This window comes from Haemaphysalis longicornis, unplaced genomic scaffold, assembly GCF_048455015.1.
Source record: "Haemaphysalis longicornis isolate Haplotype H1 unplaced genomic scaffold, Haemaphysalis longicornis Haplotype H1 scaffold_5, whole genome shotgun sequence".
NCBI classification, from domain to species: domain Eukaryota; kingdom Metazoa; phylum Arthropoda; class Arachnida; order Ixodida; family Ixodidae; genus Haemaphysalis; species Haemaphysalis longicornis.
Window position 1 is genome coordinate 99399667 of NW_027526385.1, and position 18854 is coordinate 99418520.

Here is an 18854-nt window from a genome sequence, read left to right on the forward strand (position 1 = left end):
ATATATATATATATATATATATATATATATATATATATATATATATATATAGTGTGAGTACAGTCTTTCAGTAGTACAGGATTGCATCTCCTGCAGTGGTCAATGTCACCATAACATGCCAGGAACGCTCCCATTACTTGTTTTGTCTTCATTCACGCATCGCCCACCATCATCATCTCGTGGACGGGCGCGTTCATTTGTCGGTCTCTTTTTTGCTAGTTTCACACCTAGGCCGGTCGCACCGTTGTCCTGCAATAAACGCTTCACTACAACGCTTGGCTGACGTCTCTCAATATATACAGTAAAAGCTCGCTAACTCGAACTCGGTTAATTAGAATTTACAGTTAATTTGAACGGACGGCCTGCTCCCGGTACAGCCCTGTAAATTGCAATGGCGGAAACTCCGAATAATTCCAACGCGTTGGAATCTTAACGATTAATTGTAACTTGGATGACCGGGTTTCCATCATTTCTTGTGGGAGATGTCAGCCCAGAGTGATTACAATGTGTTGCTAATCCAAGTCAAACCAAATTTACTGGAGATGCAAAACAACGAAACATAAACAACAGTGTCTACACTGTTGTTTATGAAAAAACTAACACGTCCGAATGGAGTTCTCAAATAAACGACTACTAAAGCAACGAGCACGCGCTACGCTGGTGGGCCAGCTTAATTCGCTTCCGCAGAGGGCGCCGCGCCACCGGCGCCATTCGCTGTTCGAGCTTTATGCCCATTATTTACGAAACCACCTGCCACAAACGTGTAGTAGCGCCTGATATGCGATAACAAGTCCAGATAACAATGTCCGTTCATTCTACCGCGCTAGGGCTAATTGGAACTACTCATATGCGCAATTTGCATATCCCTGAGGATGATACGGATGCAGGGGAAACAAGAATGCAATACGACAATTCATCCGAACCCATAAAGTTTGGCAAAAGTAGAAAAAACTAACACGTCCGAGTGCAGTTCTCAAATAAACGACTAACAAAGCAACGTCTCAATAGTCCTCGATGCGGCGGCTGCTAGTGGCTCATCACGGTAACGCCACGTCGCACAGTCGATACGGGTGATACTAATGCCCGGCCGACGAGAATCCACTAAACATACTTGCGCTGCAGCATGGCTCGGGCACAGCACGTCGCGCCGTCGATGCCGCCCATTCAATGCGTGGCCGTGGAACAGCAGGCACATGTGGCTGGCGCTGTACCCTGGCTTGGTCTCCGGGCGCCCTCAACGACGACCTCGACAAACCACGGCTACCACATTTTGCGGGCCGTCCTGAGAGGCCTTGCTCCTCTGATTCCACTCCTGCGAATACTCCAGCCCCGATCCAGGTGGTCCGCCACGTCGTCGGGCGGACCACCTGCCCTCCCACATACCGAAGCACCCGTGCTGTGCACCGCGGAACCTCGGCTCGTGCCACCTCTTTTGAGCCGGCACGTCTTCCGTTCCTGCCATGGTGCCGGGTCGTCTGTTTCTCCGGCCAATCAAGGCAGCGGCGATACGGCGCCATTGCGCCACATCTGTCTACGACGCCTGCGACTACATCGCCTTCGGCTCTCGTCACTTCTAGAAAGTCGACGCCTGACCCTTAGAGCTCTACCAGTCAGCATAAACTGGGGGCTTATGGTTTTATTTGCCTAGCTTCGTAACTATTGTTGCTGGTGGGACTAGCAGGAGTAAAATCCTAGTCCTTAGTTTTTCTGTCTGCTGTTTCTCTGTCTTCCGTCTGTCTGTCTATGAATGTCGCTCTCTCCTTTTCTAGAACTTCGTGTTGCTTTTCTATCTTTGCCTCTCACGTCCGAAAGTCTAGTTGTTCGCATCACCGACCCCTGACATCATCACAACCTCCTATAACATACTTATGATGAAGACATTGTCAAAACAGCAGACCTCCAATAGGTCCTAGAGGATCCCATCCACTGCTTGAAGTTTAAGGGAAAGTGTTGAAATAAGTTTAATAGGCGATATAAATATCACTCTAAGAAAAAAGGGTAGAAAAAGGGAGGAAATCGAGGCTTTTCTTCCCCGGACCAGCGAGATTCTCCCTTTAGCTAATTACACGTAGCGCACTCTGTACGGCCTCTACGAAACACCGAAACGGGGGAGGAAATATTCTCCCCTGTCGTCTGCAATCTGCCCCTGTCGTCTGCAATCTGCTGTCGGTGCCGACGTCGAAAACGAAACCGTTCATCGTTGCAATGTGGCTTTCGCCGATCGGGCGCATACGACGACTATGAGCAACACCTCCCCTGCGGTGTGCTGCTTGCTGGTTTTTTCGCTGCCTTTCTTTTTATTATTACCTCGTGCCCGCCACGCTAACGCACGGCTCGCCAGCCGTGTGTTTGAAGCACAGTCTGTGGGCACCGCCGCATGCTTGCTGTGGGCGGGCGACTCGTCTGCGCCCTGTTGAACTTACCACTGCATTTGTGGACGTGTTATACTGACGCCCAAGAGTAAAAGAGGTCAGCGATGATAGCAAACTGCCCCTTTTTTCGTCAACGAGCACGGACCGCAGCATATTGACGCATCAGTTACCAACAACAAAAGGCCCCCATTCGGTAACATTATAGTGAACTAGAATGATCTAGTGGCGCGAACGGCGAGGAAGGGGCGTGCTCTTCTGTGTAGAAAACACCAGGTGGCGGTGCTGCGACCTCTTCGAGAGGCGCCGCCGCGGCAGTCGTGTACTTCAGGCGATCGGCAGTAGTTATGGCTGTCGTTGTTCCGATATTAGGTAGTAATTAACCTTTACAAAAAAGGCTACTCGCGTCTGGCATCCCCGTACCTTGCTAGGAATGTTTTGTTGCAAATCTGCCCGTTTTAGCGGTAGGGAAACGGCTATAAATCGAGTTGTTTGGTGTCGTCTGCTACCTGCGCAGACGATCGATACGAGCGTACGCGTTCGATGTGCTGCCGGCGGACAACTGCTACAGCTAATTCTTTACGAATGGATTTACTTTTTTGTATTTACTGTAATAAAGTCCCGCCATGAACGTACTTGTGAATTTGCCTTTACAGAAGCAAATTATATCCAGTATTCACGCGTCCAGTAGCACCCGGCTGATTTTCTCAGCAGCTAAGTTTGCAATGAACAAATTACCTTCAGAGTAAACTTTCTCCAGGCACTTAGTGCTGAAAGCAGCGTCTCCAAATGTGGTCGTTTGAGATCACAGCTTCGGTGTTAGCGCGCAATGCATCACTAAACCCCGTAGCCGTCATTGCAGGCCGAACTGCTGTCAGCTTCTTGCAGCACACTGTTCGCAACAGCTAGGGAATCTATTTCACCGCTTCCGCATAACACACCGCGAAAAAATGTTTGCGCCGACACTTTGTCGTCATGTGGATAGAAGAGCACGGATTTATCGTGAAAAATTTCTAGCTTTTCTTCTCTTCGTATCGATGTGGTAGCGAAAAGAACGTTGTTTCGATCGTCGGCGCAATTTAGCCGGCCCCAGAACTTTGAAAGGAGCTTGACTTCTTGAAGATGGCTAATTGTGAAAGCATCCCATTCCACAGAACTTGCGACTTCATTTGATGAGCCCTGCGGAGAGAGAGAAGCCTCGGGGTGTGGCTGGCGCACCTCATCTTTTTCGGCTATTCAGCTTTGTCGTGGCTTCTTGCTGGCTGCCGAAACTGAAATTCTTGTTGTTGCCCGCCTTTTCCTCTGCGGCTTCCGCGTGCATGCTCCGTACAGAATTTGACGCACAGTCAGGCAGGATGGTAGGTTTACAGCACCTGGAGCCAGTGACAGCTACCCGCATGTCGCACTTCACAGCCGTTTATTACGTGGATGTAATCCCGCAATATGCCCTCGGGCTCAAAGTGGCGCTCACCGACGGCTGAAGATATGGTCAAGAGTTTGTCCAGTCTTCCCAAACTTTGTTCCCACAATTGTTGCGCAGTTCATCGTCCAGGGGAGCGGCTAACAAAGACGCCTTGGGAGCACCTGGGTAACCACTGTGACAACCCGGAGCAAAGCAATAGGTGTGCGTCCTTCGTTTTGACATCGCGGCTACCCGGCCTGTCCAACCTCTATTCGACAGCACTCGCAATAACTATTTTCGTGACGATTGCATACCTCAATTGCTTCTGTAGGAGAACATCACGGAAACGTAAAACACTCAGAAAATGAAAGGCCGGGGCCCGGGCTCGACCATAAACAGACGGAGAGTCTGTCCGACCGCGCGCCGCCAACGCATCGCACATCCGCTCGTATCTGCGCCACTAGCAGACGACACAGCGCTATTTTGTTTGTAGCCGTTGCCCGATGGCTCAAACGGGTCGGATGAGCAACAAAACGTTCGTAGAAAGGTACAGGGACAACATAAGTGAGCATATTTCTTCCATTAAAGTTAATTACTGTACCACACTAAAAAACGGCATCGGCAATAGCTGGCGAGCACCCCAAGCAACTGCCCGTTCAAACACGGTACCGTTTTCGGAGAAGGCGCAGTGGCGCCCCTGGCGGCGGTAGACGCGCTTTGCTTCAGCCGAACGCTGCAGAGCGCTCCCGTTCGCGCCACTGGATCAATACATTCTAGTTCACTGTAGTAACACTTGAGTGTACTAGAAGTTTTAGAGTGGCCCGAGCGGCGGCCTCTCCCTCTCCCATTGCTCCGCCGGGTCGACTTTAGGCCGTTCTACATAGAGCGAATTTCGCTTGCGAATTCGCAGCTGCGGCGCCGCTCGGGAACCAAAACGATCTATTCTCGTTGCTGTGGCGAATTTTCAAATGTTTGGAAGAGTCGAACTTCTCTTGTTAACGCCGCTTAGCATTTGGCAATATGTCGCAGCAGTGAAAATAGGAAAATAAATTGTTTCGCCGCACGGGCGGCGCCGCAACTGCGAATTCGCATGCGAAATTCGCCCCATGTAGAACGGGCTTTTCGCGCAGAAAATAAAACCGGTATAGCGGCGGCGCTGCTGTCGTCGACAACTGAACAGCCGGCGCTCCCCGGCACCAGCTCCCAGCCTGCGCGCGGCAATATTCGCGTTGCTCGCGGCGGTGTTTTGCGCTTGCGAAGGTGATTTATTTTGGATTATCGCTACACAGGCGATGAGGCAAGCGGTACTGGGGGGCTTCGGATTAATTTTAACCACCTGGAGATCTTTAACGTGCGCCGAAATCTCGAAGACACGGGCGTTTTTCGCTTTTATCCTCCATCACAAAAGCGGCCCCGCCGCGGCCGGGAATCGAACCTGCGCCTTTGGTCAGCTGATTTATAAAGTAGACGCAGAAACGTTATGACTCCGCTTGAGCAAACTTTAAACTAGTACGACCCGACATAAAATTATTGACCCCCTCCGCCCCCCCCCTAACGATACTTTCTCATTTTTTATGCGTTTTCTGAAAACGTTAATTGCTGATATACAGTAACCTCTCGTTAACTCAAAGTCGTAAAATTAGCTGAAAATTTTGAGATAAGCGCAGAGTTTCGAGTTAAGTCAAATGCAGAAAATTTGTAGCCAGGTCCCTGAAATAACAGCTAGTGGTGCTAACAAAAGCACTGTTGCACAGGGAAGATTTCGTAATAAAGGCAAAATAATTCGCAGGAAAAAGAAACTTTTATTATTGCTGAAGAAAGAACTGTGTTGCGCTCGGCTGTTTCGCGTTCGCATCTGCACCCCCAGAAAAGCGTACCCGAGCTCCTCAATGCATCGCATGGATTGGTGGTCGCCACCGCTACATTTTACCTTGTTATAAAGCAGACGCAGCATGTATGTTGTTTCTGCCGTTGTACGCACGCACTTCTGGAGGCTCCTCCTCGTTCGCATGATCAGCTGCGTCGTCCACAGCAATGATGTACGCGCCAGACAGCATTCCGCTAACGGGGACGCGTAGTCCGCGTAAGCTTGCACTTCACGACCGCGTTCGGCGGGAGTAATCATTCGAACGGGGACCTTATCAGCTGCCAGCCGCGGACTTTGCCTTGTGTCCTCTCTGCCAGGATTTCAAGACATCCGTGGTCCTCCGAAAAAACGTTTTGAGTTAAAGCGGGCAAATGCGTAGCGCCGATGGGAAGTAAACACACGGTGCGAAAAAGTTTCGAGAAGATATTTTGAGATAGCAGAGTTCGAGTTAACGAGGAATCAATTTGACGGACAGGCGCCAGGAATGTTTTTCCCTTCCCCTTCTTGATTCAGCGCATGAAGCAAAAGCGGCGGGCGCACATTCTATATAGGCTGCAAAAAGTTTACTGTTTTTTTACGTTCCTATTTGGAACGAAAATACCAAGAGCCTTCTTCTGGGCTACCCCTGCCGTTGATGCTTGTGCTGTCGTAGTGGGCTTTCTTATTTTATTAACCTGCTATGTCGCATATTGCAGGCACTTGGTAAGGAAGTGTGTACTGAAAATGAAGTGCCAAGTCTGCATGACCAATCCTGCATGCCAGGGGAAGATGCCGCTGTGTTTACTACCTCTCGTATTTTTTTTTTTTTGGGGGGGGGGCTTCTGAATCCTTCCGTGCATTTTTGAAAGTTTATTAGCGATCTCTATGGATGTGCCGCAGCCCTTATTCACAGCACACACCTTAACGGTGTTGGTTGCGACCAGCACGTGAGACCTTGACAGCAAATGTGGTTGGGTTATGTATACATTGTGACACGGATTCATTTCTATATAAAAGGTTTAATCAAATTCCGTGATTACATGCGAAGGTGGGAGCAACACCCTAAACTTAGCCGTCACTAATGATCGAGGGCGATTTATGAAAATGCGTTGGCCAAAAATGTCAATTTAAACCCCCATGTTAGCGTTATTCCTAAACCTTTACCTGTGTAGACTTTGTGCATGATTTCCCGGGTTACATTTCATTTTCTGGGCTATTGAAAATGAAAACAAAATGTGTATTTTGTTCCAGTTCCGTTTATTTGAACCTCCATGGCGTTCTTGAACCTTTACCTCTATAGTAGACGTGGTATATTTCATTTTTGTCGCGGTCAGTATATTTTCTGATCTATGTTTTGCATTTGTTTTATGTGCGTGTAACTGTACCATCAGCATACTTGTGAATAAAATTTGCGTTAATTTGATTCAACTCCTTTGTAGACCTAATCAGGCGAAAGGTGGTGCGATTAATAGAACGTTGCGGGAATAGTTCTATAAAAGACGGTCATTGGGACAACTGAGCAAACCACTGGGCTAACCCCTTTTTAGTTAAAAAGTTATTTCGCTTGCACGTTTCATTTTCTGTTCGGCCACCACGGTGACCCGTAATTATCCCAAGCGGGCCACTGCCTAAATACTGCTATAATAACAACTCACGCAATAAAAAACAAACGCAACTTATGATATTAACCCGCATAACTGCAGTCCGAGCGTAAATTGCAAGACAATAAATAAAATATTCTTCTGAGAAGCTATCATCCCAGTCCTCATATATTTTTTCATGTCATTTGCGTCGACCAACTATGTCCATCAAGCAGCACAATAAGGACACAATCATAAAGCAGTCATGAACTGGTTCATACCAGGCAATTTCACGCAAAATACTTTTTTAAGGGAAATCGGAATAGCGAAAATGTCGCTGCAATTACTTTATTTACAATCCGCTACTAATGCTGCAAAGGAAAATCCGTAATTTTCCTTGTTGTTGTCGAGCGGGAAAGGCAAAACTAACGCAAAATGAGCTGCAGCGTTTATTTTTCATTTCGTTACCCACAGTCCACTGTACCTACAGTATATTTAAGCAGTTGGACGACCCGCAGAACAAATTTCGAGCGCTCCGCGCGTAAAGAAGCAGCGTTTGCTGGCCCGCGCGCGGCCGTGCGCGCGGCCAGCCGCCGCTTCCGCTTTCAGTTGTCGTTGACTACAGCGCCGCCGCTATTTTCTGCGCGAAACGAGCACCTCTCCGGGCGGCCGGTCGGGCCACTCTAAAACTTCTAGTACACTCTAGTAACACCTCTGCTGAATGGTTGCCAGACCAGTGGTGGGCTCTACGCTAAAAGAGCGAAGGCGAGGCAATGAGTGTCATTACACAAACATACACTCTTAATAAAAAAGGTCGTAAAAAGGTAGTAACGGCCGTATTTACTAACTCCTTACGAACCTTACTACCCCGCGGTTTTGTACGTAGGCTCTGGCACTAACAACTGCATGGTTAGTAAATTAACTGAGTGTAGGAAGTGGTAGCACTAGATTAAGGTCGTGCTTATGACTAGGTTGTGCATGGCCAGTTAGTAAACGCATGTTGCTCAGAAAAGTGCTATCGCTGGGACTTTACTAGTTGGGGTAGTGGTGCTTACTGCCTGCTTCGGTTAGTAATTTTGACAAGTGCTACATTTACTACCTCCAGTTACTAAGTACCTAGTGTATACTGGGACAAGTAACTTGTTAGTATTCCATTAGTGAATGCTCCGACCTTTTTTTTAAGAGTGTACCTGCCATATTGTTTCGAGAAACGTTTTTTTCTTCTTTGAGCTATTTTACTACTTCTTACAAAACCTCAAATTAATAAAAGTTTGCAATTGCACGGGTTACATTTGATGAAATAACAAAACCCACCTAAGACTTACGCACTGCAGTGGGTTATTGAAACAAGCAACGATCTCACTGTTCATACCTGCATTCTCGGCGATCAGGGTTATAAATACTTTGTCGCCGTGTCAATGTTTAGTTGTGGTTTGTGATCATGCGGACATGTGAAAAGTGTACTATATGTTGTAGTGTGTGTATACGTGTATTATGCTTGCGATGTATTGTGTTGCGTGTATTGTACGTTGGCAATGCCTTTAACGAAGTGTATGCGGCTATGTTGTGCTATGTTTCTTCCCAATATGTGCCCGCCCACACGCGGCCTCCGTGATGTTGGCTATAACAAATACGTTATCCATAATGGAAACCAAGGAAACGCCTTGAAGTAAGTGCCGACCAGGCAAGCCAGTGGACCGCATGAGTAACCTTAGGCCGATTGCATTGACGTGCACTATCTGCAAGCTGCTGGAGCGTATGGTCGCTACTCGCCTGTCCTGGTGGCTTGAGCGCTACCTGTGGTATAATCCAGCTCAGATAGGTTTCCGCCAAGACCTAGGTACAGAAGATGGCCTGGAACATCTTTCGAACATGGTACTTTTGGGTGGCAGAGCTCGCAGCATTCGTACGAACGCTCCTAACCATGGACGTCCTAAAGGCTTATTTATGACCATGTCAGTCACTCAGCGATCCTTACCTTCTTACGTCAGCTGAAAGTTCCAGTCATGGTCTGCAACTTGGTGCGGTCTTTCCTCGATAGTCGTACCTTTTCTATACGAATCGGCAAGGAAAGTGGTGTAGGGCATTCCACCTCAGAGCAGGGAGTACCCCAGGGCTCTGTGTTGGCACCAGTGTTGTAATGTGGCACTCCTTCCCCTCGCATGGCAGTTAGCTACCATTCCGGACATTTTCTTTCTAATCTACGCCGATGACATTACAGTCTGGTCAGTACATGCAGATTTGAACAGACAGCAGGCAGGCCTCCAGGCGGCCCTAGACAAAACGGAGCATTGGTGTGCCAAGATTGGATTGACACTTTCGGCTGCAAAGACGACCTTCATGTCGATCACAAATAGGTGGGGCCGACGTCGTCTTTCCCAGACGCCCCTCTCCTTGGCCTTAAACGGCCGTGCCCTCAATCCCGCATCGTCAATGCGAGTGCTTGGAGTAGAAATAGACGCCTCTGGGTCCGCGGCTCCATGGATCCGCTGCGTGCGCGGCAAAGCCTCCAAGACGCTTAATCTCTTCCGACGGATCTCACAAAAGACCGGCGGTGCCTGTAGTCGCATGGCACGTATCCTAGTTCGATCTGTCTTGCAACCCCGGCTGATATACCAAGCTCAGTTTCAGCATCTCACACGAAGGGACTGGGACCTACTGGAAAGTGTAAACCGAGAGGCTATGCGAGTTATCACAGGCCTGCCTCGTATGACCCCAATTCCGACGCTACAAGCGGAGGCCCAGCTGAACACCCTCGACGAGCTTGTTGAACAGCGGAGGAGGGCACGTCGCCTGAAAATTCAAACAATTCCCGTTGCTGCGGCATTGACCCACTACTTCGATTCTAAGTCACCTGTTATATTACGAAAATCGCCTGACCTTCCCCCTTGGAGCCGAAGCCAATCCACAGACAACCGGCCACTTACCCGGATACGCCGTTTTCATAATCAGTCACTGCAGCCCAACCCTTTTCCCTCGGAGTCGGATGGCACAGCCGATGCAATGCAAGTATACGTCGACGCAGGCATGGCCCCAAATCTCTTACACACCAGCCTTGTGTGCCCCACTCATCCAGAAGTGCAGCAGACCTGCTCATACCTTACCGAGGCAGCTCTTCCCTCAATCATGGCAGAACTTCTGGCCATCCGGGATGGGTTATCCTCATTAGATCCTCGATTACGCATAAACCCGCCGTCGTGCCTTCACCTGTACACAGACTCCACACAGGTAGTCCGGGAACTCCGACGCGTCGCCAAGTCGCTCGACTTGACCTGCGATGTGCATCGCATTGTGAACTCTTTCCCGTGTCCCGTGCGAGTTCTGTGGAATAGACGTTCAACACCTGCCCACACTGACGCTGACGTGGCCTGCCATCCCCAGAGGGTAACTGGGCCGCTACCCCTGCTCCAGTTGTCGCAGAATGACACCCTCATCATTCACAAGGAGGAATGACACCCTCATCATTCACATTCGTGGGTCGGACTTTCCTGGCGGTTTAACCCGCCGCGAGGAGGTGGCGCTTCGGAGAATCCGCGTGGGCGCAGCTTTGACCCCGGCGATAGAGGCCTCATGGAGGATTCAAATTCTCCCAGAAACATGCCCCTTCTGTAAAACCCCTGCCACTGAAGCGACCCTGGACCACCTCCTTGGTTCATGCTCGGGCCTCCAGGCAGCACGAGTTCGTCACATGAGGGCCCTTGGGTACCACCCAGGACGACCACCTGACCTTCGCCGCTGGACGCACGGTCCCCAATACCGGCCAAAGAGCGTACTTGCGCAAAAAAAAAGTGCCCACTGATGGTGATGCTTCGTAGCTGCCCCTCCCCACCCCTACTTTTTTTTTTCGTCATCTATCGCTCATTTTAAAACGTTTCACGGCCGGACTGGAGGAGCGGCGAGCGCGCACTTTCATACGGCCTGCGCACCCAAGAAGGAAACCATACAGCAGATTCTTGACAGAGTGAGGGCGCTTCGAACCAACCCTCTACCCTTCCAACGCTCCTTTCTATTAGTCGACGCATCGCCTCTGGCCGAGTGAGCCGACGACGCTTGCCGCGCGGATTTTGGATCTGCCGCGGAATATCACCGGTACAAATGAATACCTTCGCTGCTATATCTCGCCAAAAAGAAGACTCGTTGTGCCCTTCAGTTGCATGATCAAGAGCTTTAGCTGTATGTTATTTCACAATGCGCTTCGCTGCCGGCGGTCCGCTCAGCCCGACCGGAGCGTGAATAGCAGAATCCCTTTTAGCTAAGCGATAACCTTATCTCCCTCGACGGGAAATCATTCGAGTCACCGGTCGTGCCCTGTGCGTGTGCAAACCAAGACATCATCCGAAATAAAAAATAAGAATTGATATTTCAGGCACGGAAAGTGCCGTGTTTATTGCCTGTCTCACCATTCTCATATAATACAGTCGCTGATAAGATATGAAGACCTCGCATATTTTTCGTCATGTGCCCCGCGTAAAAATGGTTCTTTCAAATGTTTGATCCGGCGCTTTCGGATTATAATGTTAGGCAGTTTGACCCTATTAGACTGAAAATTCAGAAGAGGGGAAGGAATCGCCTATTTTAAAAACGCCCATGTAAATGAACACGGACAGGTATCACCTGTAACCACGGCATGGCTAGGGCAGCGGCAAATGCGCGCTCGCCGCTCCTCTACCCCGCCCGTGCTGTAGGTCAACTAGCGAGGGTTAGGGTGCCTCGATGCGCGCCCGCTCCGCGGAGGGTGGCGCCACTCTTTGAAGGGGTCGCCGCCGCCAAGACCGGTTCACGGGAGGCGCCGCCGCCATTTTCTTGCATCCCGCCCCCGCCGACTCCCGCGCTAGGCGCGCAAAAAGCGGCGCTCTTCACAAAATCTCTTTGCAGAATGCCTGGGTGCTGCGTTCCCTTGTGTTCTAGCAGCGCTAAAAATCTCTGGAGCATGTTTCGTTTCCTAGAGACCCAAAAAGGCGGCTTCTGTGGACGGTGAAGATCAAGCAGGACAAGTGGCAGCCGACGAAGCACTCCTGCATATGCAGTGCAAGTACCCGGCTTCTCAGCACTGTCAAATCCATTTGGGGCTATTGTAAGCTTGTCTGTGTGGCTGCTTCTTGATACCAGACGCACGGTTTTACATGCTTATGTTGGAGGTTTCATCATGCTTTTGCGGCCTTTTTATATTTTGATTGATGCAAACGGACGTGGCCTCTTAAAGTGGGGGGGGGGGGGGGGGGCGATATAAAACGTGTGGCGCTTTGCATCTTCAGTCATTTTACTTTGTATCACGAAATAAGGCGCTCATTGTAAAAAGGTGTGCGAACTTTCTCAGTCCCGAAGCGTCACCCCGGCGCATCACGCTTACTTCACCAAAAGCCCATTTTTTGGCAGTGTGAATGATATATCCCAAAGCGTAAAACTGCATGCGAGGCGTTATGGTCTTGTTTCTCCGTGTTGTCTCAACTTAAGGTCTGCTATAAATCTTGTTGCGCGTGAAAATTATAATATTTAAGACATTTATTGTCGCTTATCATGCCATAAAAGTAGCGCATGGAGGTGAAAAGAAATGTGTCAATTGCACCTCTATTTTGTGAATCATGTGCGGATGTGAGCCGATACGCGTGGATGCCGGTTTGTTCGATTTGCTTGATTTCACGTAATTTATTCTTATTTCTCGGGAGAAAAAGGCACCTATATTGACAATTTATCGTGCAGGCTCACTTTGAAGGATCCTGTTTTCAACAAAACCGTGCATATGGGTGGAAGGAGCTGAAGCCAAATGCTGTGCCAACGCCTTTCCCAATCAGAGGTCGGCATTTACCATTTCATTCACTGCGTGTTTTCGTATAAGTGCGTACATTACTTAAGAAATCGGTCCAAAGCAGCGAAAGCCACCCGGAGACAGAACGCAGCCTGAGCCCACATCCAACAATGAAGAGGTGAACAACCCCGCTGAAGAACTTCACGCATCATCAGATAGCGGAAATCCTCCCTGAGTCAACTCACAAGAGACGTCATCGGTATCACAAGAGACGGTATCACAAGAGACGTCATCGGAAAACCTCCAACTCAACAGCCCAGGTGTCGAAGCTTTGAATGTCGGAATTCCAAACTCGGCAAATGAAACTCTCACAGCTAGTGAGACACAAAGGGATTGTGCTGAATTGAAAAAGCAGTTGGCAGACCTGGAAAGAAGATACACCGTACTTCAAGAACATCACATACATGCTAAGGACGCAATTCAAAACCTCAAAAAGCAAGTTCGAAAACATTCGAGTGTAATCATCATTACCTGTATTATAACTACAGTGAAGTGTGTTTGTATCATTTTGTACATAATTTATTATGTATCAGCAGTGGAGGATGTCGTTCATCACTTTGTAAATAGTGTATTTTTGCTTCAAGGTATTAAATGATTATTCCTACATCCGTGTAAGCGTTTATGTTTAGATTGCAGCCCAAGGACGCTGGTTCGATTCTCGGCCGCGGCGGCCGCTTTTCCGATGGAGACGAAAATACAAATCGCCCGTTTGTTCGAGATTTCGGCGCATGTTAAAGATTCCTAGGTGGTCAAAATTAATCCATAGCCCTCCACTACGGCGCCTCATCGCCTATGTAGCGTAGGCGCTGTAAACCTCACCAATCAATCAATCACGTTCAGATTGCACAGTGCATGCATGACACACTTTGCTGCCAGGCAATCCTATATATGTAAGTACCGAATAATAGTTTCAGTGGCTGTAAGCGTGCCGGACATTCGCACTTGAATATGCAGCAGTTCCCTTCCTTCGTGTACTCCGCCCACTTTCTGCTATGTTTATATGTAAACGCAACGACAGCAAGTTCACGGCGCCGGAATGACACGACGGCGAGAAGTTTCCCGCCGTGTCACCTATCGTAAAAAAAGAAAGGCATTCACCATACCTTCGCTAATCACCTCAAAATAGAGAATCGTTCACCAAAATGTTACTCTTCTGTTCATCTACCCTAGAAAAAGAATGCATATCAAAAGTAAAGCCAAATCAAGCCCACACTGTTAGCGAGACCAGCACTATCGAGGCGCGTCACGCAGCAAACGCGCGCCCCGCGCCTAGCGGATGCAAGAAAATGGCGGTCGCGCTAGCAGACGACGCGGTTGTCCTCACCCTCAGCGGAGCGGGCGCGCATCGAGGCACCCTAGCGAGGGTTGGTCCGCAGCGCCACGAACTAGCGGCGTTGAAAGGTGGGAACTATACCCGAAGCGCAGGCCGTATGAAAGTGAGATGAAAGTGAGCGCCTGACGCTCCTCCAGTCCGGCCGTGAACGTTTACGATTGCTTTCCTTCGAGCACGCTAGAGGGCGAGCATTGTCAAGGATGCGACAGCGACAGACACATTTTTCGTGTTGTCTGCGTTGCCTTTACGATGAGATTTACGATTGCAGTCGATCCGCGTTCTGATGCATCGGTTGTAGCAAGGTAAGGCAACTAACAACAACTGGTTGTTCTCAAACGGCCGCATTGGATGCTTGTGATCTCGTGTGAGGTGAACGGCGGGGTAACGAGCCTTTCGGAAATAAAGGCGGCATTTTGAAAGAATCGGTATGACTTCTACTGTGTTTACGGCGGCGCGTTCGCTCTGAACGCGTAGGCGGGGCGCGCAGCGAGACAAATGCAAGTCGCGCATATACGATTGGCGACATCGCTTGCTAACCGCAGTTCTGGTGCTCGGTAGGTAATTTCTTGGTTATTTTAGCGCATTTTGAGCGCACACAACCGCAGTAACCTACTTAATCGTACTTCCTCGATCCTCAAACCGATCAGATCGCTAGGCCTTTATCGCAACAAGCATTGCTTGGGTGACGCTGCCAGGGGAGGAACGCTCCTCCATTAGCTCACGAAAGGGGGAAATCTTCCTCCACTCCTAGGGGTAGAAACGCGCTCCTCCCTCTTAAAGGGAGAATCTTTCTACCTTTTAGGGAGCAATGTATGATACATTCCTGTTTCACCCTTAAGGGAGAAACTACCACACCCTTTTTTCTTCGAGTGCTATAGGACACGATATAAAATCTCCGCACCACCCTGGTTTTCACTATATCTTAAACACTTTATGGCATTTTTACAGTACCGTAGAGAGCAAGCGTTCTCTTCATACTGCACAATCCAGCCTTTATCAAATACCTCTGTGGAAGCATGTACACTTCATTGCTGTATGGAGTGCGACACTGAGGTGCCGAAGCAGCAGAAGCCGCAGCTATGTAAGAAAATCATCTCTGATGCAATACAATCTATTGACGTCAAATAAGGAACGCACGACGAGTTTTAAACACTATGTTTTATTTCGAATAACGCATTTGGCGTCTTGCGAGTCTGCCGAATGCTCGATATCTCCAATCTTTCTTAATTTTCGTTCAGAAGGACAATTTATAAATAGGAATCCACAGTCAAATTATCGCGGATGTCTTTCAAGCGACGTAATTGTAAACGTCCACACCTTCTGGTGCTCTCTCAATGTACTCCTTGTCCAACAAAATGTCTATGCAGGCTTTTACCACCAGGACTTCAGGCTTGAACCGCGGAGACAGCTGGCTTAGCACCTCGGCAACCAGATCTTTATGCTTGAGAGTCTTGCGTGCCTTCATGATCCGCACTATGGTGGCTTGTATGCACAGCTTTCTGTCGTCGCGCGCACTCTTGTCGGCAGTTTTCTGCTCGACCCTAACCTCGGTCTTAATGGGCACGTTGATGTTGACACGAACCCTTTTGTTGCTGTAATTCTCGTTCAGGTACAACACCGCGCCAGGCTGTAGCTGCGAAGCGGCCTGCGACGAAGTGTCTTCGGTTCCTTCTTCCGCGTGCACTAGCAGTCGGCACTTGAGCAGCGACTGCAACACCGAAATGAGGGTATCCATAGCAATACCGGTGTTTTCTTGGAGCTGCCATACATTGAAGGAGAGCTCACTGTTGTACTGCAGCAGGACGGCCATCTGGAACATGGATGCTTGAAGCGCGTGAGGGTTCTTGAAGCAGTTCGTCGCCAGTTCTCCCGAAGAAACGTTGTGGAGCCAGGTGAGCGTCCGCGAACTGTACCTGCCCCCATAAAATGCGCGGAATAACTGCGAGCAGGGTAGCAGCATGAGAGGAACATTGCATGTAGCCTGCTCCTTGACCGGCCACGCACAGGACGTCACAACTACTGCGGTAAAGTCCAGTCCAATGGGCCCGGCGCAGTGCTTGGCAAAATTTTTAAACTCTGCATTCAAATTCTTACTCAAGCTAAAATCCTGTAACAGACGCTGTAGATTCGAGGTGTATTCCAAGCCGCCGGCTTGCTTCAACTTGGAGATCATGCAGCTCTCGGCGTCTTCACTTACAGACATTTGGTTCACTAGCCTCTTGGCCAGCATACAGGCGTAGAACTTCTGGAAGACGTCCTTGTCATCTAAGTACTTGAACAGGATCGCCGCTTCATTGAGACCATCTTCAATGTCCGACACATGCGGGTTTCTAGTGGTCTTGTTCAGTAGATCGCCGCAGTATCTGGCGAGAAGCTCTGCAGACTTGGCGGATGAGTTGGCGAGACTAGTGACAGCATTGCTGTTAACAAGCTTGCCGCATGCGTTATCTAAAGACGTAATAAATCCGGAGGGATTTATGAACTCAGAGCTAACAAGCGTTGAGTACTTTTTGTGCACCTCTAGCAAGGCGCACACGTACATCGTCGGATTGTGCAACGCCTTGTCGGCAATACTCTCGAGTCTCGCTTGGCCATCTGCCTGCACATGTTCTTCAAAGAGTACCTGCAGATGTTCAAGTCCGCACTTGGAGTGCGACAGAACCTTAAGCAATTGACCAATTCTGTTTTGCGTGTCGGATTTCAATAGATGATTGAATTCATCGTAGAAGACCTCCAGGTGGTCATCGATGAGAACCTTTTCGCAGATCCCTAGAAGCGGCTTCAATGTAGATTCATGCATATAAAGCTGCACCCTCCGCTTCTCCTCCCGCAGACAGACGTCCACCCATTTTACGTACTCTGATGCGCCATACCTGTCAAGATATTCTGTAATTACCCTTCCGTAGTAGCACGACGAGGCTTCTAGGAAGCTGTTATGAAAAACGGTTTCGTAAGTCTTGAGTCCAGGCTTCTTGTCTGCTGGGTCGTCGTTATCTACACCCACTTCCACGTACGACGAAAGAACGACTCTGACGAGCGTGGCATCAATTTCCTCTCCGCTTCGCGCTTTTTCGATCAGCCTCAGCACTGAGTTGATTAGCTGGTTCTTAAACTGGAAAATGAAGACACGGTTCCACAATATTAAGGCCAAGTCGTATATATCGAAACATGGCTTCTTTTTTAGGGGGCGCATTCTTCTGGGGCAAGTTCGATTGAGGAAGGTACAGATTCCGTCGAGGACCGCGCTGGAAAACTTGTACTTTTCCCAGGAGTACGCGTAGAAGCGCAGGAAGGGTTCGTTCGTTAGGTACTCTCCATCGGCGCTCATACTCTCCAGGTAGCTCTCGAGGAAGTTTTCTATGCGCGCATAGAGCTTCAACATCAACGACTGGTCGGGGGGCGTACCTGTGGTTGCGTTGGCTTTTATGGAGTTCCACGACGTGCTGGAGGCGTAGTTGAACACGCAGTTGTACAGCTCCATGTACCGGCCTCTGGACATGCCCGCTGGGTTGCAGTGGTACACCTGCTGGATGCCCTCGAGCAACCTTTCCCATATCTCTTCAGGTTCGGTTTGCTCGGAGGGTGCAATAGCCTCCCCTTTAACGGGGTCGCCGCCGGCCGCCATCTCGTCCGCTTCTTTTGACTACGATGGTGATGATGACCCCCCATAGAAAAATGGCGCATACCCGCAGTAAAGCCTACTTCCTTTTTTGGGGTTTGTCTTTTGGCGACAAAAAACCTTCGCTCTCACCAGTCGGCGCTGATGGCGGTGAGGCACGGAGATTAGAAGATATAGGCAGCGTGGTTGAACAGCAAAGAAAACTGTATATACATTCAATATGAAAAGGAATTGGACTCCTGTAGCGGCATCATCATCACTACCACAGCAGCACCCTTCATAAACATCGCCTACGCTCAATCACCATCATGGTCTACCGCGGGTGCTTGCATTTGCAGGGTGAGCGCAGAGAATAAAAATCAGGTTCCGGTTGCGGCGCATGTCTGGTGCCGTCTCCTCCGTGAGCCTGCGTGTCTGGTGCTTCCAGGTCGTGCTTCCGTGAGCCGGCGGATGTCTGGTGCCGGCTCACGGAAGCACCCGCGCTCGATGATGATGATGACGAAGCGTAGGCGACTATGATTATGGGCGCCGCTGTCTTGATGTAAATGGGCTGAACAACCTGGCTGCATCAGCGATCGGCTGACTCAGTTACAACCTAAATACGCAACCTTAGCAGTCGACTGTTACGCACTTACGCCCTAGACATTAAGTGCGAATTACACAGACACTCACTGCTCGTTTCAAAAACTACAGCCCAGGATGGGGACGCTATTTGCACGCCGATTCAACACTTCATGCCCTTTGCGTGCAGCGCTGTCGAATTGATTTTTCAGTTTGGAACTTTCAAATAAACCAAAGACAAGACCAACACTGTCCAGCCACTTGACCTAGGTTTTTCTCTTTACCAGACGCAGTGGTAGACTGAGAAAGACAACATGTTGCCGGGGCATGTTTTTCAC

General features: G+C 49.3%; 1 protein-coding gene and 1 pseudogene across 1 annotated transcript; both read right to left on the reverse strand.

Moving 5' to 3' along the window:
* Window positions 1-15222: 15222 nt before the first annotated feature.
* On the reverse strand, window positions 15223-16693 carry LOC144139337 (cullin-1 pseudogene; annotated as a pseudogene).
* Window positions 16694-17443: 750 nt separating this feature from the next.
* On the reverse strand, window positions 17444-17961 carry LOC144139835 (cullin-1-like). The gene is made up of 2 exons (XM_077672083.1): window positions 17562-17961; window positions 17444-17448 (listed from the first exon to the last, which is right to left on the reverse strand). The coding sequence occupies exons 1-2, from the start codon at window positions 17959-17961 to the stop codon at window positions 17444-17446; spliced, it is 405 nt and encodes a 134-aa protein (XP_077528209.1).
* Window positions 17962-18854: the final 893 nt, after the last annotated feature.

Bases quoted from the DNA above. Each gene is read 5' to 3' on its own strand.
- LOC144139835 (XM_077672083.1), bottom strand. From the start codon at position 17,961: ATGGCGGCCGGCGGCGACCCCGTTAAAGGGGAGGCTATTGCACCCTCC.